This window comes from Pieris brassicae, chromosome 6, assembly GCF_905147105.1.
Source record: "Pieris brassicae chromosome 6, ilPieBrab1.1, whole genome shotgun sequence".
NCBI lineage: Eukaryota > Metazoa > Arthropoda > Insecta > Lepidoptera > Pieridae > Pieris > Pieris brassicae.
In genome coordinates, this window is record NC_059670.1 from 9,531,949 (window position 1) to 9,559,086 (window position 27,138).

Genomic DNA, 27,138 nt, shown 5'->3' on the forward strand with positions numbered 1-27,138 from the left:
ACTAAGGTCTTATATCGCTTATTATTTATGTAAGAATAATTTAAATGCAAAATACAAAAATCAAATGAATAGTGCTTCTTGTAAAAAGAACTTTATCTCGCTCTTGAAGAACCTTTCCCCGACAAGAATAACAGAGAGTGGTCATTTAAAAATAGGAGTTAAAGCTTGGGGAATCATTTTAGACTATACAATAGAGTCAGTAAAAATTAATTGTTACAAGCCAGACAAGCGTTCAACAACAGCTGTCTTAAAGATATCAGATGAGTTTGGACATACTGTATGTGTGATTAAGGGAAAGAGTGTAGGTCTCCTATTTGGTGTTGATGAAGAGGAATGGTCTGAGATAGAAAGTTTATGTGATTACAATCAGCAGCTTTTTTATAAAGATTTTAAAGATGGACTTAGCAAAAATTTTGGTTCAGAACAAAGGCACTTTTATAACTTCTGCCATGTTAACAAAAAACAAGATGTATTTTTGGTTATTTATGAAAAAGGAGTAAATATGAGAAAAATAGACAACACTGATACATTTCTGAATATTAAGCATATACAAAATAATTGTAATAATCATATAATAAATTTGTATATTAATTATCTTAGAGAAAATGGAATGTGAATAGTTACCAATGAGCTGCTTGTACTTAAGACCTTATAATATTTTGAATTACTTCTTAGTATGTAAAAAGTTCACAATTAATCACGAAAACTTAAAGGAATTAATAAAAGTTAATGTTTAATAAATATTTGTTATTCACACCATGTTATTATTTTGAAGTTAAGCACCTTATGTATAATAACTAAGTTTTGTGTACCATCAAATAAGTCCTACCTACCTATAAGTTAAACTAAACATATATGTATTTATTAAAAAAACGATACTCTTTATCCTTACAGACCTAAGTCAATGAAGTGTTGTACATACAATTTAAATAAGTTAAAATAAAAAAAATACTACATATATATAAATAAATATTTTTTAAATTCCATATTAAGAATATGGATACATAATTTTGCTACTGTAAACTCGCTCCAATGTGACTACTTCAGTTCTTAATTTTCATTTATTGCTTCCTAAAGCGACAACGTGTAATATTTCAAAGCATTCGATATCATGACTATCATGCTTAATAGATTTAATGTCACAGAGTTATTAATTATTACCTGTTAAGTCCTTAGCTTTTTGCAAATATTATTATTTCTAAGAAAATAGTCTTTTACCCGATTCAAACGCGTTTAATAACTTAATGAAGGACGCGAGGTGTACAAAGAATATCGTAAAATTCACCACCATTTGGTTTGTTGCAACATGGTGCGATGTGTGTAGGATGTTGTTTCTAGGTAGTATAAACGCTTGTGGGCGTTGACATCGAATGACTACCAAAACAATATTATACTGAAGAAAGGAAATAAAGATACCTTAGTGGCTTTTAAGCTGTCGGTGTGCGTAGCCGACACGGTCATTAGTCTCCTTCGCGCGAGCGGAAAGAACATACGTGAACGTGCAAGCACGTTTTATTCGTATGCTGTAATATTGTGTAGCTGCAACGATCGAAATACGAAACTCGAAATGGAAGTCGCAGATCAATGGCGAAGGCAGTGGGCTGGGACTGCTGAATTTGGGAAGGTGAGGGCATCAACCGACACTAGTAAGTTACTAGCTTTTACAACAACATTGAAAAGACGACTAGGATAACACGACAGGATACCATAGTGGGAGTGTATGTACTACATTAAGCTTGAATAACGTATGAATGTATTTGAATCAATTTTACATCTATAATAAACTTTTGTATAAGATTTCTCGCTTAGTATAATATTTCTTTCATAGCATCGTTTATTCTAATTTATGTATTATAGATATAATCTTAAAATAGATAAAATTAGTAAACTAACCTAACATATATACAATCGTCATCGCCGAAAGCGTAAAGTTGCTTTTCCATATAAAGTGCAAAACCTGAATGACGTGACCGTCCGAGCAAGTTCGATTTTTTATTACACAAAAATGAATCATTGTGTTAATATAAAGTTCAATGCTTACAGTATTTATTTAACCGGTTATTTCTTTGTGTTCATTGAGATGTTAGTAATTCTATTTACAATTAGCTACGTGTTTACAAGACCTAAAAAATTCTAACAGTGTAACGACAACTTGTTGACTTACATTATATTAGCTGAAGCCTGCGGTGTCTGCATATAAATGAACCTAAAGGTCAAATAAAAATAGTCAGTAGAGTAATCTAAAAAGTTTGCCTGTTTTATTGTCCATTACGTCTGCTTCAGTGCCTAAGAGTAGATCCTAAGCATATCCAGAGGCTATTGATTAATACCAAATATTAATGGTTCGAATTTCGTATAATCTATTGAAAATGTGAGGTGAAATCTTGTCAAAGGTGAAAACTTAAATGCAGGAGTATCTCTTTTATAAATTAAAATTTAAACTAAAAAGTACAAAGCCTAAGGTCAAATAACTGGGCAAACTAAGTAGGTAGGTACAACCTTGTCGGCTGTCGCTATCTTTTAGGAACTCCACCTACTTGTATATTTCATTGTTTTATTACCTAGTTAATATATATTTATATAGCTTAAACGATAGAAAAAATAATGTTGAACTTTAAAATACTACATTAACATTGTTGGTTATAATTCTAAAGAAGCCTTTGATTTGAGGCGGAACAATCGAAAACGAATTTTTTTTCAGGTTAATGAACACAAAATGTTACCGTTAGAAATTATTAAAATCTCCCATTGGCTAGGAGAATTCAAACAATACCTGATACAGTATTTGATTTTACCTCTATGTAACCTAACTCTGTTGAACCTTATTGTAATTTTAATCCGTGTTGGTTTTAATCAACCGCATGCAAACCACAGTTCAGTTTGAAATAACCTTGGAACTTCAGAGTCTAATCCTATAAATATATTTTGGTACACTTCCTAAATCCCTATTAACAATTTCATATACGAATCAAAATACGAAATATTTCTTACAGGAGAAGTATATGCCAGTGTCAGTAGATGTGCAGAAGTTATTTTAAGGTTTCGTTTTCTCATATTAAATATACAAGGTTTTGCCCTCACGAATCAAAGTCTGGTGTTCGAAGATTTTGATATTAAATTATATTTTTGTGCAATAACATAATGCCATAAACAATTTAAAATCTAAATTATAGATAAGAAATTATCCAATTTATTTTTCCAAGCATTCGGTCCTCTCGCCAGGAGGACAAGAATATAACGGTATTACCAAGTGTTCGTATATTTTTCAAACTATACTTTAACAGTGCCAAATATTCAGATCGTTTAATATTAGTTTACTTTCTATACAGACTTTGTAACACATAGTGTCTTACGGGACTGTAAACATCATATACCTTAGATTAACAGTTAGGTAAGTAATAATATAGAGAAAGCATCTTGAGCATATTACGATGTTCCACTGATTTCCTATATAGAAACATTTTCCCACGTTCGTAATTCACTCATTGATATTGATAAATCTCAAAAACTGAATATCCTTAGTTTTTGCACGCGTTGCCGGCGTTTCTCTTACACTTTTTAAGGCCAACGGGGAATGGATTTACTGCCTTTTCTTTAACCGGTTTGTCAAACAAAAGCCTCCTAATTGTTGTTCTGATTTAATTGTTAACAGCCGTCAGTGTCTTACATTAAGAATAGATATTTTTACAAGATCAGCTATAAAATTGGGTATACAATTTTGTTGTTAAGTTGTATCGTTCTTTAGATATAATTAATATACGAGATATATTTTATTGGACAAGTCTAGATAAGTATAGTAAGCGTAGGCTGTTTTTTGTTAATTCAACGCGGTGAAGCACCCACTGACATTACTAATATCAAAACAAATGTTCGTTTCTAAAATGATTACTAAATAATGCGGCTAGCTTGGTGATTAAATGTTATATATATTTGTGTTAAAATTTTTTGGTGGCCTCACAAATATAATTTTTTGTTAGTTTTTAAAATTGTTGATTAGGAATCGAAAAATTATTATCGAGTTGGTACGTAATTGAGGTGCTTAACTATATATTACTATTGTTTATTCTGTGATGCCTCTCCGGAAATCCTGCGCTAAGGCCGCTGCGAGGTTAAAGCAGCTCATGTGGAGCGAAGATAAAGACAACTTTAAAGTATTCCTAATTTCACATCTAAGAAATACATAAGACTTAATTTAATAATATAGGCTGCAAATTATAAAGATTTTCTTTACTATTATTAACTTCAGGATTTCCATGTAAACTCGAAAAAATTGTTTTGCTGGAAATCGGAAGCAAGACACTTTAGTTATACGTCATAAACTTCAACTATTGAGTTAAGAATATGTATTGAGTTGAATTTCCATTCCATTACCATAATGATTCGAATTAAATACTGCCCAGTATAAATAGTACGACTAAATAGCTTTTCCTAAATACACATGAATCCGATTAATCGCTAGCCAAAACAACCCGAGATGAGCTGTAAAGGCCCTTAAGATTCCATAAAAAAAAAGTTATAATAACCGGCGATTCCTCAACCGATTCGATTATTTAAATTAAACAATCGTGGGTTTCTCAGATTTTATCAAACATTCTCCTCGTAGATTTGAGACGGTGACATATAAAATTATAATAAAATCGTCAAAGGTTTTTTTTCTATCTTGGTTATTCCAAATGACTCTACTTAGGGTAGATGTGAGACGGCAAGCACATTGTTGCCTGTTCAGAGACTAGTGTCATACTTTGATTATAACCTTTTGTTGTATATAATGCTTTATAGTGTAAATATGATTAAAATTTAAAAAAAATCTTTTGACAGTCAGGTGAGAATATATGTTCCATCAGTGCCTCGTCAATACTGTTATTTACCCAAATAATATCTAAGCTGGCCTAAGGAAAGAAATAGTCAAATCTATTAATTAATAAATCATTAGTTTACGGAACTCTTAAGTTATATTATAATTTTGATTGATGTACATAAAAGATTTAGCGCCAGTGTCACTGACATTAAACGACTATTTTCGTAATGTCTCCCCACTTCTCGCACACCCACAATATTACCATAATTTATTTCACACCTTGTTAAGAAAACTTATTTGAACGCATGATTATACCGTTACCGATTTTGTCTATGCCTGCTAATTGTGACAGTTGATAAATCAACTTTACCGATTACCATGTGACGTTATTCTATATCAACCTCACCTTGATTCATATTGAAGCCATTCGTAAATATAACAAGATCACGTAAATGTCAAAAGTTTTCACTATATAATAAATATTGTATTACTTTCTTAATAAAACTGGTTTCTATCCTGTTTACCTGTTTATCTCTGTATACCTTGCATTATTACTATTGTAACCGAGTCTTTGTAAGCTAAACCATTGTTGAAAAGAGTGTCCATGGAGTTTCTTGCCGGTTCTTCTCCATGAGACCCACTTTTTGGAACCGTGCAACTAGACGTTTCATAAGAGCCTGCAAAGGCCTATTTGAAATAAAACTTTTGATGTTGATTGATTGGTTTCGTGTAAACGAAAGTTGCTGATAAGAAACTTGTATCTTGTAAGATAAATCCCTTTTTTAGAAATCAATGCGTTAACTGACTCTGCCTATAAAGTACACAAGCTATATTTTTTAAGTACTAAAGAGCAACTTCGAAGATCTAATTTCATATAAATTGGAAATTATTTCTGAAATTTTATAACGGAAGAATGTTTCTCTCGACTTAGAAATATAAATTTTTAAGTAATTGTATGATATGGAAACAGGAGTCAGGAATATAAGTTTAAGTTCATTATAAAAAAAAAATCTTATCTTAATAACCCTTAAAATGTGTCATTACTAAGATACGTACGTAATATATACGACGTATGTATACGACGCGAGATGGAGACTAATTTCTCTAGACATATTGAACATAACGAATCCTGTGTACGTGTTCACCAAATTCTCTGGAATTATCTCTACTTATATATTGCAAACTTGTTCACATAATAAAGTCGCTACGTGTATTTCCTTTTAAAGAAAAAGTAATGTATTTGCAATTTATTCATTAAAATAGCCTAAGCGGTACGTCCTGAGAGCCTTTTCTTTAAAATTTACTGAATTAAGACTACAATACACTTTATTTTGAATGTGAGTCACTCTTCCGCAAAATATTTTTTTATATAATTCCTAAAGTTCAATTGGAATTTAAAGTCCCCACGACTTAGATAACTAATACCTTACATCACCTCCACAAGGTCAAATCTAGAAAGTTAACTAGACATAGACTAGCTTACGTCATAATTAGCTTTTAATGGTTAAACTTAAACAGATGTTTGCAATTTGCACTAAATGTTGGTATCAGAATGTCACTTGGTGAAAAACGTTTTGAATCATATCGGGTTTTTTCACTGCCTAATTTATAAAAAAAAAGAATACTATAATATGTTTATTTGTATATATGACTAAGTAATTTCTTAGGAAATTTATAAACTTGCGGACTTTGTTATCTTCCAGTGGCATATATATATATATATATATATACTATGGATTTATATAGCAGTTTTAGTGTTCGACCCTCATCAAGAAATGAGCACTTGCTCCTATGGTAAAGGCAAACATCTCGAAAAAAGGGGCATGTCTCAACGCCAAAAATCGTTGACATGTGTCAGACACAGAGGACTGTTCACCTCTATCAAATAAAAACGATCAAAGAAAATCGATACATTCTGAGGCTTACACTCATATAGGCCATATAAGGGTGTAGCGCCACTGGATTATTATTATTTATATATTTGTTATGCTTTTTTAATATACTGTGGTGTTTGCAGGTTACTGAAGGCGGTGTGACACGTCGAGTCGCACGCGCAATGGAAGTGTTGCACGCTAGCGCCCCAGGTGCTAAAGTTCGTGTAATGAGAGCGGCGTACCATTCCTCCTCTGGTCCTGGCGCACCAAGTTCTTCCTATTTGATGCACTCTTCAAGACGAGTAAATATTTGATTTATATGTATTCATTGACATGTCTAATATGTTATATAAGTAACAATATGTTTTAGGTAATATCATCAGGATATCTTCCAGAACAATCTCCGGCATTACCCTCAAAACCATTAGAAATATCGTCACTACCGTTAGAATCATCTCCTGAAGTTGACAATGAGAAATTAAATTATAAAGTTACTGAACCTGATGACATTGAAATATCTGAACCGTCCAAGTGGAGAATCACAACTGGGAAAACTTCAATTAGAATGCCCAGTGAGGAATCTTCGTCAACCGATAACGCCAGTATAATTGATTTAGACTCGAGAAATAGCAGTAGAAACACCACTAGAAGCTTTCGTAACAGTGAAAGCAATGAAGATAGTATCAAAAATATACATGTCAGAAATAATCGCGTATCACCTTTATTAGACGCTCCTGTAAGTCTTAGTACTTTAAAATATACATCTCTTCTAAACGGCAGTGAAGAATGGAATAACAGACGTAAAAGTTATAGTTTCGAAGACACTACAACGTTAAATAACAAAAGTAGTGATACATTAAATATTATGGATTCTTCTACTGATAGTGGGATTTGTAAGTCAACAGAAATTGTTAGTGATAACAATACACATCACTTTGAAAATACGTCGAAGCTACTTAGTAAAGAGAGACTATCTGATTTGCCTGAAGAATCATTTCAAGACTGGCTGTGGAAAAATAGACCAACAAAAACATTTAAACCAACACGAATAAGTCCATTAAAAGAGCATCACGAACAATATTTAACAGATGATAACAATATAATTTCACTACAATCTAAAGGAAAGGTTACCATAACATTGCCAGTTACAGTTGAAAATGATGATTCTTCTTCAATGTATACTACAGACGATAATGATAAAAGGACAAAAAAGGTTGGTTTTTGTAAAACGGAATTACATTTTGCAGCGGAATCTGGAACTGTCAACATAATTTCTACTGACGAGAAACCACCGCCTTCTAATGACTTTCGGAGAAAGAAAAGTGTTTTTGCGCCATATACAAGTAAAGTTGACAAATCAATAACACTTTTTGGAGAAAAGTCTAGTTTTCGAGATGTGCCCATTAGTATAGATAAACAGGAATGTAATGATCTAGATGAGAATATAGCAGCTACAAAAAGCATTCTTAAGAACAGAATTCCGAAACCCAGACCATATCTTTTAGGAGAAAATATGGCACTTGGGGCTTCAACGGAAGACAAGTATACAGAGAATAGTCCTTTTCCGACAGGTGTAACTTTGATAAATAGGCAGTTGGAAATGGAACAGAAGCAGACTAAGTTTTATAATAATAGAGCTACGGATGAAGACACGTATAGCAATAATCATTTCAGGACACCAAGAATAGGTAAGAAATTTTCGTTAATATATTTTGTTACTTTAATACAAAAATAGAATAGAATAAATTGATAAACTATTAATAAGGATTCAAAGGAAGGCATTTTAGGAGGAAAGAGCTACTGCCGATTTTTTCCCCGCTCTTCTTGGTAGAGACTTTCAAATTACTGCAAATAAAATTCCAATCTAAAAGATTTATGTTCGTGAATTTTATGTTAATAATCTTTGGTTTTACTTAAATTAAACAATAACACTCATCAACAACAATAGTGAAACAAACGCAGCTACTTTGTAATATAATATATCATGTTGATCTTTAACAGGTCCTCAAAAACTTGTTCAGTCATTAAGTGGCAAAAACACTGCTGAAACCATAAAATCAATGAGTACAAGTAACCATCAAGAACATGTATACAAACCTACCTCACTAGCTCCCACTGATGGTAAATTTAAAACTCGTCAACTTCGGGACAGCGATCTCACCTTCTTCGGCATTCAAAGCAATAGAAACAACGAAGAAATACAAACACTCGATAACCTACAAGAAGAAATTCTTCATTCAGTCAAATTAGTACAAAAAATATCAAACAGCGTTTGCAATAGCGAAGCGGAGTCAGATGATACTCCTGAGTATCAAAATATTTCTAATATTAAATATCGCCCAGTTCCTACACCAAAGCCAAGAACAAAATACATAGAAGTATCAGAGGACAATCGAAATAAATTGCTAAAACCCATATCAGAAGCAGATAGCGATTTTCCCAAAACGACTCGATCTGCACGTTTAAAGACTTCACACGTAAACGCATCTTCATCGAGTAGAAGTTTGTCAGAGTCACCGAGAAAAGATTCACATTTAATACGAAACAAAATATGCGAAACATCGCCAAAACGGTGAGTATTCTTTACATTTTAAATGAACTTAAATTATTGTTGCTGTTGGTATTTCAATTTTAAGCATAAATCATGTTTATATATGTATAGGTCAACCAGTATGAACCGGAAGCAAAGCGGAAGTGTGGATAAATATAAAGGAGACCAAAATACTAAACATAAATCAGCTAATAAAACGCCTGAAGAAACTGTGTATGTTAATATAAATGCTAAGAAAGATATATCAAAACATTATTTGGTAGGCAGAAAGAGTCCAACAAAATTGAAATTGAATTCTGATAATGTTGATGTCACGACTACACGAAATTACGAGGTCACGAAAAACAAACAAACGAAGAGCGATGATCGCAAACCAAAACGAACAGAAAAACTAACCACGCCTGACCTTTCGACTTCACGCAATGAAGACATCAAAGCGGAAAGATCCAAAACCTCACAAAGTGCAAAGTTTCATAATCGGTCAACTGAGACTAAACAAAAAACAAAAAATTACATTGGAGTTACAAACGAGGAGGTGCATAGAAATGGACATATTCACAATTCCGAAAAGGCTTTCACAAAGGACAAATCTAAGCGACCAAGCGACCATATTTCCAGGTTAGCTGCTAAAACCAATTCTAGCCCAGATAAATTAAAATCCAAGGAACCTGCTGCCACCGAACGAAATTCATCTAAGTCTAGAAAAAGTAAATATGTCATTAACTATGACGATAAAAACGGAACTGTATCCTCCATTTGCAAAATCAAACCGAGTCCAGATTCCCTTAGAAAGGAACCAATACAAAATCTTCCTACAACTGATAAAAATGTCAAATCTAGGAAATCTGGCTTCCGTAAGTAATCGATGTAAGTAACGTGCATGCCTTTTTCGACGAAAACCAAAATTTAATTTAAAAAGTATCTTTCAGTTCAAACACCTGATCACCATTGGCTATCCGGGGTTAACACGAAAACGCATGCACGAAAGACTTGCCAGTTATTATAATGACGGTGAATTATGGAATCAAGAATTAATTAACTGTATTTAATGTAAAATATTAATGATCTCATAACATAGAATACAACCAGCTTATTTGCCTATACTAATGGAAATAAAATTATAATGCTGTACTGTCCTTTTATTTACACTGTTGTTAAAGGATCTTTATCACATTTACTTACAATAACTTCGACATTATTGGATAGTTCATTTTGGAGGCAGGTTGAAAAGTCCTTTAAGAATCCCCTTTCAGAATCAGAGTGGTTGGTTAATATAACCGATATACCCTTTTGGGTGGCATCCAGTACATCATGGTGTAACATTTCACCTGAAATAATTTATTTAATTAATAAAGTTTTTAAAATAACATTATTTACCATTGACTGTAAAAGTAAAAATAGTGCGTAAATAAAGGTGGTGCCATCTATGGATGCTTTAAATCAACATCAGAGTTATAGAAAATGATGATTTTTTATGAAGAACTTTTGACTAATTTTCATATTTTATAATTATATTTCTATATCACTAAATCATTATTAAGTAAATATAGACAAGACTATAGAATTCTAATACAGTCAATTTTATATTTAAAATTAATTATTCAGTACCCGTTAGGAATAAATCTGCTGACACATTTTTCAATACTGAGGCTCCTGATCCAGCACATAGTGCAATTGTTTGCAGGGTTTCTTCATTCATCGCTTTACTTCTGGCTAAAGCTAGCCTGACATATTGAAGACCGGTGAGTTCTTTTACTCTCGTTACAGCATTTGACACAGAGATGCTTTTCTCTAAGCGCAAAAATCTGAAAAATATACATCCAGTCAATACGAAATGTAAATGAATAATGAAGAACCCAGATAAAGCAACAACTTTGTATTAGACAGGTATATTTAGCGCAGGTTTTTTCCGGGGATGCTCGTCAATAAACCACAAAGGATCAAACCTTCCAGATCCTGTTTTAGGGTCTACCCCCGGTATAATAGGTGCAGACTTTCCAACGGGAAATGCTGAGGCCAGCCAATCATTCACTCCACCCTGAACGGCATCCCAACTTGTATGTGGTGAATATAGAAAAATTCGTTTTTCTAGTAAAAACGACACTATACGCTCTTTCCAAGCACTGAAATATTCTATAATTTTTAATAAAGTTTTTTTAAATTGCAATTAAATACATAATGATGAGATATGGAGATCATGCACTACGTTTACCATGATTATCAAATTTTATCAGTTGCTCCATTGCAACAACATGTATCAAAACTATATATTTTATAATTTCATTTCTATATACTCGTTAATAAAAATCATAAAAGTACACACATACACAAAATAAAGAAAATAGTATTACCTTTGCTTTACAGATTTCATAGGTGCAAAGATAGGAGGATGGTATGATATAATCATTTCACAGTCTTGATTGTCTGCTTCTAAAGCAACATCTTCTGTTAGATCATTTGTTAACAAGATCTTTTTAATATTTCTAAAAATATAAGTCTTTCTTACGCAATGTTACAAGAGTATTTAAAAACATTTATGATCACTAGTTCTGATTTTAGTGACACAATAATAATTGCTCCTTATTTATAGCCACACACAATTGCCTATAAATAAAAATGATTATAGAATAGCCCGAAATGTATAGTCCCTGTTAGATGTTATATTTAAAAAAGGGGGTGAGGAGGCTATCAGGCAAGCTACTTCAAGTTAAGTGTCCATGGACAATACCTGGAACACTAGGAGGCTTACAATTGTCTTGCCCGGCTTAAAGGGAGATCCTTAAGATGTAACAGTTCAGAAATACCAGGATTTGCAGCTGCCACAAAAGTAATATATGGCTGTTATGGTTTTAGCAGCTTTTTAACATAACTTCAAGTATTAAAATTATCTGCATTTAGAAAACATAATCAGTAAAAAACAGGAACTGTTAGAATACAGTTACATACACATAATGTGGGCAAATAAAATTACCAACCGTGGCGTGTATGGTTCAACTAGTACTCCAGTATTGTCCCAGCTTTCAGAAAGAGATTTTGGTGCAAATTCTTCTAATGTAGCTAACACTTGATGTATAGTTATGTTGGACATATTTCCACTTGTCAGTTTTGCGATTGTGCAATATTTTTGTAACTGCAGTGTTTTATAAGAAAATCTTGATATTTTAAACATTAGATATTACCCTGAAACAATGTACATATTTAATTTGGGGTTAAATTTTAAATATTTTTGTTATACAATGCACCAAATGTAGTTCTTAAATGAATAATACCCAAGATATAAACAAAACTCATAATGACAACAAACAACCATACCACAACTATAAGTACTTTATTCTGTACAAAAAAAGTCAAATAAAATATACAGCATTAAATATATATGTTTAATTATGCTTATTTACTAATTATATATGCTATCACTTTAGTTATTCATCCAGAAACTTCCAAATTTTAATTTGTCCATCATCACTGCAGGACACTAGTTCATTGTTAGCTGTTGGATTCCACTTGACACAGTTAACATCTTGGGAATGTGCATCATATTTCTTACAAATTAAATCAAATGTTGGTGCATCTTGATCGGAATCTTCAGCCTCTTTAAATATTCTGATAATATCATCACCACTTGCAGTAGCTATTAGACCAGAATGATGACACCAAGCTATATCATATATTGTTCGTGTGTGGTAACCAGATAATGTACAAATACATTTCCAAGATGACTCTTTAGAAACACTAACACCTAGCTCATTATTAGGTTTATATTCCTTCCATATTTTGACAGTGTTATCAGCACTGCATGTGGCTAATCTCTCTCCTGTTTTATCAAAAGTTAAACTCCATACAGTAGTCTCATGCGACTCTAGAGTTGCTACACAATTCCAGTCACTGTCCAATTGATCCTCTTTATATATTTTGACTGTATTGTCATAAGAAGCAGATGCCAATACTTCAAGAGATGGGTGCCATACAACCTATAACAAGACCTTCATTAGTAATATATACTCTATAATGGAGTATGAAGCGGAATAAACTACACACTTTTTTCACATCTTGATTGTGAGCATTAAGTACTGCTTCACAAACATACTCATCATCACCAGCCACTTCCCAGACCCATACTGATTTATCTCTACCGCAGGTAGCCAGCAACTGCCCAGAAGGTGACCATGCTACACTTTTTACTTCATTTTCATGTCCCTCCAATGTAGCATTGCATTCAAATTGACCTGATAACAATGTTATTATCAAAAGTATTCTCTTGTAATCATTTCAACATTAGTAGTTTATATTTTGGGTATACACACCACTCTTTTTATCCCATATAGCTGTAGTGCCATCAAAACTAGCAGATGCTAAAAAATTTCCACAAGGAGACCACGCAACTTCTCTTATAGTCCTTTGGTGACCATCCACTAACATAGTCTTCACAGCCCACCCTTGATTTTCCTTGCTCCATAAGTTAATAACTTTATCCTCTCCACATGAGGCAAATATATTTCCATTTGGATGCCATGAGACATTCCACACAATGCCCTTGTGGGCATTTATAGATTGTAGTAACTCTAACTTAGCCATATTAGTCCTAATAAAATTTACAATTATATGAGTCAATAATAATTCCCTATGATATTAACCCAAAGAAATAAAAAGGTAATAAGAGGTTATAACCATAATCAGTCATAATGGATGTATTTAGAATATAATATTATATATTCTCGTTGTTCCTATACGTACCGAATGTAATAATTTTATTGATGAACCGATTTAATTGCTCACTAATAAACTTAAATAACTATTGCTGTAATTGCAAAAACTTGATAAGTCAATGGTCAAGTGACAAGTCAAATTATATTTATTTCGTATTTAAAGATATTATTTTAAACTTCAAACTTCATGGTCAAGTAATTAATTAAATACCGACTGATTGATATAATTATAGATGGACGTTTACTGACATCTGACAACTGTAAACTTCCTTACTATTCTTTCAACAAATTATTAACGTAAATTTTGAGTTTAGAAAATTCCAATCAAACTTACCTTTGAAATATATATTTCAAATATTTGCGCTTTCAGAAAACTTCTAACAAACTGAATATTATTCCAACAAATATTACAGATTATTTGTAGTCCAGGTACTAGATGAGTACTCTATAAATAGATAATATTGTAAATATTTAATAAGATAAGAAAAATAACCTCCAAGGTATCGGTGTTTGGAATTTATTTTGCCAAGTTATTGTACACAGCCTAGCAACGACTATAAGATGGAACCAAGTAATAGACTTATTCCTCCTCATCTAAATGCCGAGACTTATAGAATGGAAACCTCTGGAACATACACACATGCTTACTTGGATTTTGTCCGTGTTCATAAAGGTAAAGCTAAAAATACTATAACTATTGTTGTAACAATTGTAGACGATATTGTGATACTTTATCACGTCTAATATTCCTTATATTTTCAGATGGACATATATTAGTAGGTTGTTCAGAACTGACGGGTCGATATTGGAATGGAGGTGCTTGTATTTTACCAAATGACAAAGAAAGTGATTTTCAAAAGACGAATTTCAAGCGTGATATAAACTTGGCTAGTACAACTGCTGATGGGTGCTTTTCAGGAAGTTCAGACAAGGTAATTGTCTTAACAATACCACACAACAAACAAGTTTTCATAGCTAAAATTTTCACAATTGAGCAGTGTTTAAATTAAAGATATTTGGTTGGAATAATCCTAAGCCTTGCATCCAATCTTGGAACATTTTTTTTTCAATATTAATATAAATTTACCTTGTGCATATTCTTAACAATAGTCTATCATTTAATATGTTTGTATTTATTATTTGTTTTATTTCACTTAAAGTATGTTAATATTTAGGTTATATTATGTGAAGATACAGGTGCTATAAGTATTTGGTCGAAGAGTGAAGATGCATGGTCAACTTGGAAAGAGGACTTATCAGTAGCAGAACATGATGGCCCAGCACTTGTTATAGAATGTCTTGATTCCGACAGGCTGTATGTGTCAGCTGGTGGAGACGGTAATGTGAAGGTAATCATTTATTGTCCTATTTAACCACTTAATAATACACCATGATCTAAGTATGTTTTTGTGTATTTTTTTTTGTGGTATGACCATTCATTGTGAGAGTATTATGCTTTAAGTAAAGTGCTTATCAATGTATTAAAAAAAAAACATTAAATTTATATATCTATCAAATGTAAATCAGGGTACAAATAATTCTTCTCATATAGTGTGTATATCAAACCTCTTTACATATTTTTTTTAGTCAATATGAATTGCATAGAAAAAGTACAAAAATACAAACACTCAAACTAATGACTAATTATTATAGGTATGGGACATTCGGGACAATATGATATGTTTACGTAACTACAATTCAGCACATAGTATGCAAGTTAATACTATTGGAGTGAAGCCAATGTCTCAAAAACATTTTGTAACTGGTTCTCTAGACGGCTTTATTTCACTGTGGGATGAACACACAAACAAGCCTGTTTATGGTAAGGAAATATCCCTTTGTATGTGTGACTATTGTAAACATATGTTTAACTTCTAACAGTCTAGAAAAACCGAATAAATGAATTAGTATAATAATAGTTTAAATACAATGATAAAGAAAATGGCTTTACAACCTTTTAAATTTGGACCTCAGATTGCTGTTTTGGTTACGAGATCATTTGGTTTTCTCTAATAGCCAACTAAGTGATCAAGCTTTTGTGTCTGATATGCCGAACTTTTGTCTTTTCGATGTTTTCCTTCACCACGTGACCATATACAAGCAGATCACCAGTTTATTGGGGTTCGAATCTCCGACTTCAGGTATGAGAGTCTTACGCTTAACCTACTAGGCCAACAGCGATCGGTAATACACTAAAACATAAGGAAATGTGAAAAAGTGCCACCACATAATATATCTCTTCCATATTAAGCCTGTAACTATTATTTCAGATGTTGTCGAAAACAACTGTGGCATTCGATGTCTCCTATGGATCGAAGAAAATAAATTAATATTTGGAGATGAATCTGGTCAACTCTCTCTAATTGATCTAAGGGATTCTAAACATGCAATAAAGTTACATGAATTTCCTGCACCTATTCATAGAATTGCTTTTAATCCGAGGTGAATAACTATAATTAAATATTTAAACAAAATTATAAGTTTAAAAATTAAAGTAACTATTTTTTTTGCTGTATGTCAATTCATTTAAATTATTAAAGTATTATGCTGTATGTATTAAGTTGAAAATGCTCTTCCTCTTTTTCAGATCAAGTAACATCGCAGTTTGCTGTGATAACCAAATACTTTCAGTGTTTCATACTGATGATGATAAACTCAATCTTGTGTATGAACGTAAAGCGCATCAAGATTGTATAAGGGGTCTGGCTTGGGATGAATCAGAGCCTAATGCATTACATACTGTAGGGTGGGATGGTGAACTTAAAAAACATATTGTTAATTAATGAAATTTTCATTTGATTTTTTCAAACAAATTTGACTATGTTGATTTAACTGCATAAAAGAAAATTTCAATGTTTTCCTGTATTGAATTCCTAATAACACCTGATTCAATTGCAAACATAGGTGTATATCCGAATTTTCTTAGTAATAAGTTTTCTACGTGTTATTCAATAAAATTCTGTTTTTGCATTAGCTTTAAGAAAAATATTTTCCCACCAAACATTTTGTTTTATTTTTACGTTCAAAATTGTGTAATTTGCACCTTTACTGTTATAGTTCACTATTAATCGACATTTTAATTATTTTTCGAAATATGTGTAGGGAATTATAATATTTATTCTAGATTAGACTGTCTATGAAAATATTTGGTGCCTGGGGAAAAAACCAGGATGCTTTGGCTGTCTTCTGCGAAACATAGTAAATTTTGACGATGTGAATAATGCCTTTTCCCGGGTTGTGTTGGTTTACGTATAATTACTTGTAAAACAGGTCACTTGAAATATTAACATTGATGAGGAATCGATGTGTTTAATCAACACATTGAATTATTTCCTGTAACTGTATATTTAGGGATCAGTCTAGATTGACGTTTGCAATGGAAGCTTCATTAATATGCGAGGGTAATCCCTATCGCGAAGACCAGTTCCGCTGCTTTTGCGATAAATAAAATAAGCTTATTGACTGATATTGATTCGGCGAGGCTTGTATATTTCAGTTACTTCCATAGTGTTATGACATAATTATGGTATGTTGTTGTGAGGCTCAGCGGCCGATATTCAAGATATTATTGTATTACAAAAAAGAGCAATACGCGCTATATATAAATAAACCGCGTGTCTCGCTAAGAGAATTATTTAAAGAAATTAGTATTTTAACAGTTGCCTGTGTATCAAAATATTATGCACGTTTATAAAAACATAAATACATTTTAAACCTCAGTGACTGTCACAATTTAAACAAAAGAAGTAATAGACTTGATTTTCCAGCTTTCAGACTTTATAAAACTGCTCACTCATTTATGGGGAAATGTATACCTTACATCAAGGTAACCCCTTAAAAATGTGTGCGTGTACTAGTATACACACGTAAGAAGTGAAACTTCTTTGTGACCTTATATTTCAAAAAATGATCTAATATATGCAACTTTACAGAAATTAGTTAAATAAAGTTTAACAAAAGGCTTTTATTATCATAGACTTGAATACAAATAATATAATTACATATTTCATTTTTCCTTAATTACTAAGATTATTACAGAATTTCATTAATTATAATAGAATTATTACTATCATTCGAATCAACCGTGGTAGGCGCGTAACGGAATAATGTGTCGCGTAACCGAAAAATGTAACGGTAATTGTTTTCCCAACGCGGATATAGAAGTTTCACTTCAATAAAAAATCGTTATTCACTTCAAGAATATATAGATGGTAACAATGTGTGGGCACTAATGCCGCTACAAGATAGTGTCAATTTGATTTTGATACGATTTTTCGCTTTAATAGTTTTTGACTATCACTAAAAGCTTAATTGCATATGAAGAGTGTTTTCAAGCTGCAAAGCCCGCGAAACACCAGCTCAGTTTAATAATTATTAATTGAATACTATATACATATATATAATTTAAGTGATAACAAATTTATGAAAAAGGTAAAAGATATTTTTTAAATTAAAACACAGTAATAATGCTCGAAGTATTGTATTAGTTAAGTGGGGAATGCATAATTTCGGTAGGGTTAATGGGGTGAGTGGGCGCGGCGTTCAGGTGAAGCTCCGGGGGAGGATCCGCGACGGCCGTGGTTAGGGCTCTTCAAACGCACCATCGTGTCCAAGTGCCGGAATCTAATAAAGGAAATATATTTTACTAGCTAAGGTTAAATTAAACTTTTGACCTCGTCTAAATAAATAAGGATTGAATAAATATAATTTGAAGATGTGGAATTGAATACCCGTCAAACCCGTAACTGTTACTGCGTTAATTTAATATGACTTAAATAGTTAACACTTTTGTTTATAGAATTAAGATTATACTTACATTTAAGGAAATACGAGTACCTATATTAGTCATATCGCATTATTTTTCATTCATTTGTTTTCGGAACTTACCCGACTGTCGTTTTAAGGAAATGGAATTCAAATGGACAATTAACTGACAATTGATAATTGTTCTCACCTGAGGGGCAAGTCGTTAGCATCATGATCAACGCTTTGGAAGAAGAATGCCAAAGGCCAACTAATCCAGGATGACTGCTTCCTATAAATATCAGTTCAATCAATACAAGTTAGGGTTTTGAATCAATACAACTTCGGCAACATACAGTTTTATAGGAACGATAAATTTAAAAATACATGATAGAATTAAATAAGTACTTATATATTTTTTAAATTGCGATTATTTAACGCGTTTTATTCCTCTAAAAAAATATTTATTATAATATGTAATACGCATTTCAATATATATATAAACACATATTTCTGAATAATTTATGTACTTGACTGACCCACACAAGTGAGCAATGAATTTCTTATAATGTGTTAAAGAAATACGTAATAATATTTACGGTGTAGATGGCACGAGCTCCGATTCTGCTTCAGATGGCGTGTCTGGTGTAATCGGAACCATCGGGGGCGGAGTTAAAGGTGTAGTTGGCACCGGAGGTGGTGTTTTGTTAATCGCAGGATTATAGATCTTCGGATCGCTAACCATCCGTACGAAAAAGGAACGCTTGTGTGCTAATGCAGCGCGATTGCGACGTGCGCGCTCGACGTTTAAATCCTATAAAACATCAAACATATTAACCTACTATATAACTACGGATATTTTTGTATTAAATTCTACACAGATTATTTTGCATAAATCCGTATTATAGAAAAAAATATGGTTACCCTTTCTTTGTCCGGTCCTTCCAGTAGTTCAGTAGCAAAGTCAGTTATGACATCCCATGCGGTTTCTGAGGAAATACATAAGGAAACAAAACAAGACTGATTAATTAATTGTTTTTGATTTAAGATGTAAAACGGCAGGAACGTTTTACGTTCTTGACATTGGCATGACATTGATGCGTAACAACAGATGACCGATAGGTACTGGTGCAGTATTTATGGATGAAGTAAGTATGGATTTATTGATTCCCATAACGCAAAAGACAAAAATCAATGAGTGTCGAGTTTGATTTCTCAAATATAGATATGATGGGCAGAATGGTTTACATTGTTCTTCTGCTAATATATCGATCAATTACTTTAGTATAAGTATAACGGCACGTAATTCACAATACATACCTATATCCTCGCGAGTGGCATGTTGACTGACTACACAAAATCTGATCACATATTTATCTTGAACATACGCAGGGACCATATGGATTTTTCCAGATGCATTTATATTAGTCAATAATTTCTTGTTCAAGTCATCTTTTTGTTTCGGAGTCTCATCCGGGCCACAAATAAGTCGGAAGCAGACTAAACCTAACTGTAATACACGAATAAATGTAATATATGAAATTTTATAACCTAATCTTGTATGAAATTATTAGTTTACCTTCACATCATTGCAGACTTCAAATCTTTCGTCTTTCTTGACAAGATTTTCAAAGTATTTTGCGAGTTCGCAATGGCGTCGTACGTACTTTTGTAGGCCGCTGATACCATAGCTTCTAAGCATAAACCACAATTTGAGGGATCTAAATCTCCTACTAAGGGCAACACCCCAGTGGCGGTAATCGATAGCCGTGTGGTCGTAGCAATGTTGCAGGTATAGCGGATCTACTACCAGAGCCGATGTTAAAAGGTATCTGTTGGTGACCCACAGAAGTGAGCAATCAAAGCTCGTTAACATAAATTTGTTTGGGTTCGTATTAAATGAATCAGCGTATTCCACTCCCGCAAGGTGATATTTATGTTCAGGGCAGAGGAAGGCACCTCCAGCGTACGCTGCATCAACATGCAGCCAAACCGATGGGTATTTCCGAACAACGAGCCCGATTTCAGGAAGCTTGTCAAATGAGCAGCCGGATGTTGTACCCAACGTTGTGCTGACGAAGAATGGAACTAAGCCGGCTTGTTCGTCTTCTTCCATTGACTGAGGTCAAATTAAAAACATTATTTATTAATTAATCATTTTTACACAGCATTGCAATTAAAATCGTTCAAATTAGGTGGGCTGAAAAGTTCGTAGGCTAAGATAGCAAACATCTTTTTTTCTTATAGAATATTGATATGATTATTTAATTACTAGTAAGTGTAAGTTGAATTGTGATTATTCAACGCGTTTTATACCTCAAAACACTTTATAAGTGATACGCGTTTTTTGAGCGTGAACTTCAATTTTGTTTCCTAAATATTTAAGTTGGCGCCTGGTAGATAGTACCGGTGACCCCAGAGCTAATGCTTCCCTGGCTGAACGAATAAGTATCGCAATACAGCGAATGCGCCAGTGTTAAATGTTGGTAACTCAAACTGAAACTCAACATAATTTTATTCATATAAGTAAACCAGTAAACTTGTGATCTTCAGAAAAGAAGTTAAATTAATTGTAAATTTACATTTACTACCAGTTCGCAAGTCAAGGTTGTCGAGTGGGCAAGTAGAACTGGCAAAAAACTTTCCGCCACTCTTTTTAATCGCTAAGTTTTGAGCCACATGGACCAAACTTTTTAAATTTGTTGTAATTTTCTATTTATAAATGGAATGGGATGATAATGAAAATAGGATTGCAGTGATCGCCTTGGGTATGGAGCCGTAGGTCATTCTAGACACTTTAAAAGCTTGGTATCAGCCGTAAGTTCGTATATCGTATAGTACGAACAGAGAAACAACAACTTCGTCTGTCGAAGACCAGAATTATCGGGGCAGCCGCGTGCTGTTAGAACTACAAAGTCTGTTGATGCTGTTCAAGCTAGAATTCGTCGAAACGTCATTAGGAAGCCAAAAATCTTATCGCGAGAAATGAAAATTCCCGCTAGGAATCCGTGGCGTATTATAGAACAAGACCTCAAGCTCGGTGCTTATCGTCGATATACACGACATGCCCTAAATCAATATTTACAATTAAAGAAAGTGGATCGATCAGATCGCCTTCTGTCACGATACGCAGATGAAATACAGAAATATCCTCTTTACCGTTGAAAAAAATTTCACGATCAAAGAATACTAATATAAGTAAGTGATAAAGTGTACGCTCACAGTTCTAAAGAAGGTTTGCTGGGGCGGGTCCTATCAAGGAGTCACAAAACTAAATTTTTGTGAAAAAGAAGTAAAAACTTCTGTCAGTGCGTAACATTATTGAAATTTCCCGTAAACTGCGTAAATCCATAGATACGTGGTCTAACACGTTAAAGGCCTGTATAAAAGCCAAGCGTGGCCATTTCGAATAGACATTTTTTCTGAGACTTTATTTAATAAATATGAATATATAAATTTTAATAAAATTATATTTTTATTTCAATAAAAAAAATCATTTTTATTTGTTATAACTTATGGCTGGACTAGGTAAGGTTATTATTATTAATGTAATTAATCCTATTATACGATTAATATATAATTCAATTATTATTTTATTATTCGCCTTCGAGAACAATACAACATAACGTTATATAATGACACCATTTTTATAATACGATTTGACTTTAGCCTTAAAATACGCTTCGTCATCAGTGCAAAATAAAGTTAGTATTCATTCCTAAATTGCGAGAACAAAAAAGTTAATGACAAGATAAAAAACAAAACACTTCAAGAAGGCAAGATAATCTAATATATACTATTGGCTAAACACATAGTCTTTGTGATAATGTGTTTATTAATAAGTCGGCTTAACCCTCAGTATTTCAGGAATTTGAAACCAGCCATTAAGTGCGCGGCCATGTCTCGGCGAAAACGCCGGGAACTTTTCAATTACCACCAATTATTCGGCTCGCTATGACCTACTGACTTCCTTGGTAAATCGCTATCTATTTCAATTAAAAATTCTGTGATTAACGTAGGCTTTTTTACTGTAATAAGTTAAAATATACAATTGTAAACAAATAGCTCACTAGCTCCAATAACTACAGGATAGGTACTTGTGCAGAACTAAACACAATTAAAGTAATTTAAATAGATTGTAATTTATGGTGAAGGCAACATCTTTTTGTCTTCTAATGATAAAAGCTTGCTCACGCTCGGCACACTAAGACATTGTTAAAAGAACCACAATATCAATTTTTTAATGTGTCAAGCACTTATAGACAAACATGACATACACGAGCAGATAATGTTATGCAAGAACAATACAAATATTAAACAAAACAATTATTATTTGAATTTCTTCTGTACAAACATTACCTGTCCACATCGTATCCGTAACTTTCTTAACTAACTGACGTAGACTGATCTTAAATTACCGTAATTCATGTGGATTTTTAATTTTCATGTATCCTTTTTTTGTGTAGTTTGTTTTTTTTCCTGTTTAGTTTCGTCTTAATAACTATATGTAATATGTATATGCATTTCTTTTTTCATTTTTATCTAATTTAATACGTTTTCTTTTCTCACAGGATAAGGCCGCCAGTTGCCCTCCTTTTATTTTAATTTTGTTCAATTTTTATATTGGAATGCAACGAAGTAATAAATGAATAATAAAAATAATGACAAAACTAAACGAAAATCGATTTTAAAGTGTGAGGGGAGCAACTATGGATGTCCAGAGCTAGCTCGTTTATCAGAATGCTTAATCTGGATATCGGTGAGCTTTGACCAAAACGCGTTCTTCGGAACGGAGAGACAAATGGAATCATGAGATGCCTGGGTTATCTAGATCACGAAATTTAAATGTTGATAAAAGTTTGGGGACATTAACCTGAATGTTAAATAGTTAACTGCAAACGAAACATAAACACTTACTAAGTACTAAGGCTAGATTTTAATTTTAATTAATTAATAAATTAATTATCGCAGTTTAATGATAAATTATAGTACGAGATAATTATACTTTACTGCCCCTGCACAACTTTCCATCACTTCATATATTTTGTTCTAAATCGACTGATTAATTTGATTTTTATATTGTGGTTTGACAGTTGTATCGACAATAGGTAACACTTGAAAGACCACAGACAACATGTAAAATTTAAAAATATGTAAACTACATCTATAAATTATTTTCAATCTTACAACCGAACTTGTTAATAAATCTTTTGATTTGAAAACGGCGTAACCTCAATCGTCAGCGTCGGTCAAACATTTTAATTTAATTATATTTTATAGATTCTGTTTCGCCAGAGTTATATGCCATATTAATCATTAAGCTTATAATACTAGAACCAGCATATTAATGGAAAAATAATACCTCCTTCAAAGTCTCGCCTCTCAAAGATCCATGATCGTCGGGCTGTAAAATCCGCAACTTGACAAAGCAAATCATAGCTGCCTTTTCGACACATGAATGGGCCTCTTTAGAACAATAGGCTATTAGCTTGGACAGCAGAAGTCCCTCGTCGACCGTTGGGAATTGGTGCTTGAGTCGCTTGATAGCCGCAGCGCGGGCGGCAAGCATTGACACTAGAACACTCTCACTCGCTGAACCCTGTTGAGGTTAAATTCATTAATCAATTTTAAACTCCAAGTTATAAGACAGGGCGACGTTAGAGTTGGATTAATGCAACGAAACTAGTTATTTTATTGAAATATATTGATTATTCATGTTAACTTTTGTTTCAAAATTTGTAGGTAGCGACCTTTATCGAATGTAATTTTAGTAATAAGTAACTAGAGATGTTGAATAAAATTATTTTTCTAATATTTTAGGAGACACTCCATAGGCGTACACTACATACTACAACATACTATAGACTATTAAATGTACGTGAGTATATATATCATTTTACCGATAAAGTTGTTTTACAACATCGTAAACATCATTAAACAAAATCAAATGAGTGTATTAAAACAATCTCATATTTAATATTACAAACACCGAATAATTTTTATGAAAATGTAAAAGGAAATTAACTTGCCTCTATTACACCACCACCTTTGCTGCCCTCCTCAAGAGCTAAGAATGCCGGAGGCAAGCCAATAGCTTTTCCTAATGAACAGAAAATTATACTTTATGTTATAAACCTAGAATTTATAATGAAGAATACTATGGTAGTGAAATAAAGTTCAACTTCCATTACGAATAGATATTCTAGACTTAGTGCTGAGAATTATAAATATCATAAACCTTTATGAAATACTAATGTCCTTTATTTATTAATAGTAAAAGTCTTTAAATCGTAATACTCACCCATCCAATCCAACATGATGATTTCCAATTCAGTACAAGCAGGACTTGCAGCCTAAAAAAACGTTGAAATTCACTTTTGTTAGGTACATCGAGTCTATAGCCATTCGTAATTATTACGAGACGTATATCTATAGCGCTGCCAACAATATTTCTTATTCTGTATATTGAATATAGAAATCGGATGTGATGTTTTCTAGCAAACCCCGAATAAAATTGATTCAAATTTCATATATTTTTTCGTAAAATAAAAACTGCAACAACTAACCAGACTTCGACCGCAGTTTTCGTGTATAGCAAAATTACTTTTAGTCAAGTCAATTTTCATTTAAACCTCGCATATCATACTAGATCATACTACATACATCTGTTCAGTAGTTTTATCTGTCCTGAATGATTCATCAACATAGAGCAAGATTCTTGAATGATGTTTTTTTTAGAACAGGGGGCAAACGACCAGGAGGTTCGACCTGATGTTAAGTGGTACCTTGGCTTGTTAGTGCGTTGCCCGTTATTGTTACACTCTTTTCTTTTAGGACCCTAAGTCGAATCGGCTGATGTCCTTTATCGTGTGAATATCGAAACAAAAAAAAATGTTTTCTGAAAAGGCTTTTAAAGAAATTTTATAAGCTCGAAGTCGCAGTCAGTAACTATTAGACTATACTTTTGTTACTTGATAAAAAATATACATTTCAATTGTACATGACCTAAATAAACAATAATCAATATACCCAGCCCTTCTTGTAAATAATTACATTCTAATCAATAAGTTGTGCATATTCGCACACATTTCAATTGACGTTCTGAAAGTTATCTATTTAATTTAAACTTTTATTTAATATGTAAAATACATTTACTATCGTCCTTTGAATTTACTTCATTAAAATTTCTTTACAATTATTTAGTTTCAAAATCTATTCACAAATCTTCTCGTACAAATTTCTAACTGATAACTTCCTTCCGAAAGTCTATATAACTGTAACTAATTACATTTGGGACTCGAAACTAGGACATCTACAATGTGTTGTTTTAAATAAGGAGTTTGTTAAGTCTCATAATTATAATACCATAGAATGGAAGTATCATTCTAGCACACAAAAACCCCTAATTCGATATATATATTCTACTATGTCTGTGCATTTTACATTATACATGCCATAAGGTATCGATATTACTTACCCATGAAAATCCGATACACCCTATACCAGCAGAAAGCATATCACCAAGAATAGAAGGATAAGCGTTGCCCGCCGGAAAATAAGCGTGAAACTGTGGATGCTGCCAATGTGTCACACCGGGCATTATCTTATTCTCTACATCCTTCATAACGTCATCCCAGTCCTCCGGATGCTCTGGTGCCTCGGAGGGCAACGCAGCGCGAAGGTAGCCAGGTTCGACGGATGGAGACACTCGCCTCGAGCTTAAAGTACTCATGTACGTGCAAATGTAATCCACCATCTCTTTGCCCCTAACACGGAACTCTTCGGTGTCCATCTTTCTATGTACTTTCAGTTATATCGGAAGAGGTAGTGGTGTAACCGACGCGGCGTCTAGTGACTGACTCGAAGACTTTACGCGGCTCTCAAGGATCTAATATAGCTTATAGTATATGACGCGGGGGCGACAATGCGCGGTCAACCACTGACGATTCTAGAGAATAAAATATAGCTGAAATTTAAAATTCATGCGGGATGTTTAAAATAAACAAATGAATTTATTAAACGTTTTATATGAATGCGGAAATGTGTATTCATTTATTTAGTTTTTTTTTAATTAAAATATTTACATTGATTCCTAATTAATTCATACGTTCTACTAAAGCAGCTGATTCCTGAATTGGCTACATTTATTGCTACTTTATTTGCTATCATTTAAAATCAATTATAGAAAACCACTAACGTTAATGAATATTCCTAATTTCTTAATTACATTCACCCTTTAGGGGTTTAATTTTATTTAAATTAAAAAGCTTGCAACAGCGGTGAAGCTGAAAGATTTTACAAAAACAAAATACATATTAAGTATGAGAAACAAATGCAAGTCTCGACTCTTCCTACTAATGTCGTACCTTTTCATAGACATCTATCTAATTGTAATTTTTTAATCTACTTCGAAAAAGGTATGTGTATTAGTTTCCTGTATGAACGTGATATTTTTGAAATTGGTTT

At 32.8% G+C, this 27,138-nt stretch overlaps 4 protein-coding genes across 9 annotated transcripts; 2 read left to right on the forward strand and 2 right to left on the reverse strand.

Moving 5' to 3' along the window:
• The first annotated feature begins 1,437 nt into the window (after positions 1–1,437).
• LOC123710619 (serine-rich adhesin for platelets-like) lies at positions 1,438–10,354 on the forward strand. 3 transcript variants are annotated; one of them, XM_045662639.1, is made up of 6 exons: positions 1,438–1,718; positions 6,816–6,974; positions 7,043–8,360; positions 8,674–9,244; positions 9,335–10,077; positions 10,153–10,354. In XM_045662639.1, exons 2-6 carry the CDS (start codon positions 6,855–6,857, stop codon positions 10,227–10,229), a joined length of 2,829 nt encoding a protein of 942 aa, XP_045518595.1. In that variant the 5' UTR covers positions 1,438–1,718; positions 6,816–6,854; the 3' UTR covers positions 10,230–10,354. The 3 variants fall into 3 exon arrangements, with proteins under 3 accessions (XP_045518595.1, XP_045518594.1, XP_045518593.1); XM_045662638.1 differs by having other exon boundaries at positions 1,438–1,646; XM_045662637.1 differs by having other exon boundaries at positions 1,438–1,624.
• Positions 10,350–14,342, reverse strand: LOC123710620 (probable cytosolic iron-sulfur protein assembly protein Ciao1). 4 transcript variants are annotated; one of them, XM_045662643.1, is made up of 6 exons: positions 14,264–14,342; positions 12,199–12,403; positions 11,575–11,706; positions 11,170–11,346; positions 10,832–11,028; positions 10,350–10,551 (listed from the first exon to the last, which is right to left on the reverse strand). In XM_045662643.1, the coding sequence occupies exons 2-6, from the start codon at positions 12,390–12,392 to the stop codon at positions 10,367–10,369; spliced, it is 885 nt and encodes a 294-aa protein (XP_045518599.1). In that variant the 5' UTR covers positions 12,393–12,403; positions 14,264–14,342; the 3' UTR covers positions 10,350–10,366. The 4 variants fall into 4 exon arrangements, with proteins under 4 accessions (XP_045518599.1, XP_045518598.1, XP_045518600.1 ...); XM_045662642.1 differs by lacking the exon at positions 14,264–14,342 and adding an exon at positions 13,958–14,112; XM_045662644.1 differs by lacking the exons at positions 11,170–11,346; positions 14,264–14,342 and adding an exon at positions 13,958–14,117.
• LOC123710621 (methylosome protein 50-like) lies at positions 14,324–16,921 on the forward strand. The gene is made up of 6 exons (XM_045662645.1): positions 14,324–14,602; positions 14,692–14,861; positions 15,105–15,278; positions 15,583–15,751; positions 16,200–16,371; positions 16,517–16,921. The coding sequence occupies exons 1-6, from the start codon at positions 14,491–14,493 to the stop codon at positions 16,710–16,712; spliced, it is 993 nt and encodes a 330-aa protein (XP_045518601.1). The 5' UTR covers positions 14,324–14,490; the 3' UTR covers positions 16,713–16,921.
• Positions 16,922–18,393: 1,472 nt separating this feature from the next.
• LOC123710866 (tyrosine decarboxylase) lies at positions 18,394–26,518 on the reverse strand. The gene is made up of 10 exons (XM_045663136.1): positions 26,150–26,518; positions 24,974–25,025; positions 24,702–24,772; positions 24,035–24,271; positions 20,252–20,791; positions 19,993–20,182; positions 19,597–19,661; positions 19,272–19,486; positions 18,884–18,964; positions 18,394–18,552 (listed from the first exon to the last, which is right to left on the reverse strand). Exons 1-10 carry the CDS (start codon positions 26,462–26,464, stop codon positions 18,447–18,449), a joined length of 1,872 nt encoding a protein of 623 aa, XP_045519092.1. The 5' UTR covers positions 26,465–26,518; the 3' UTR covers positions 18,394–18,446.
• Positions 26,519–27,138: the final 620 nt, after the last annotated feature.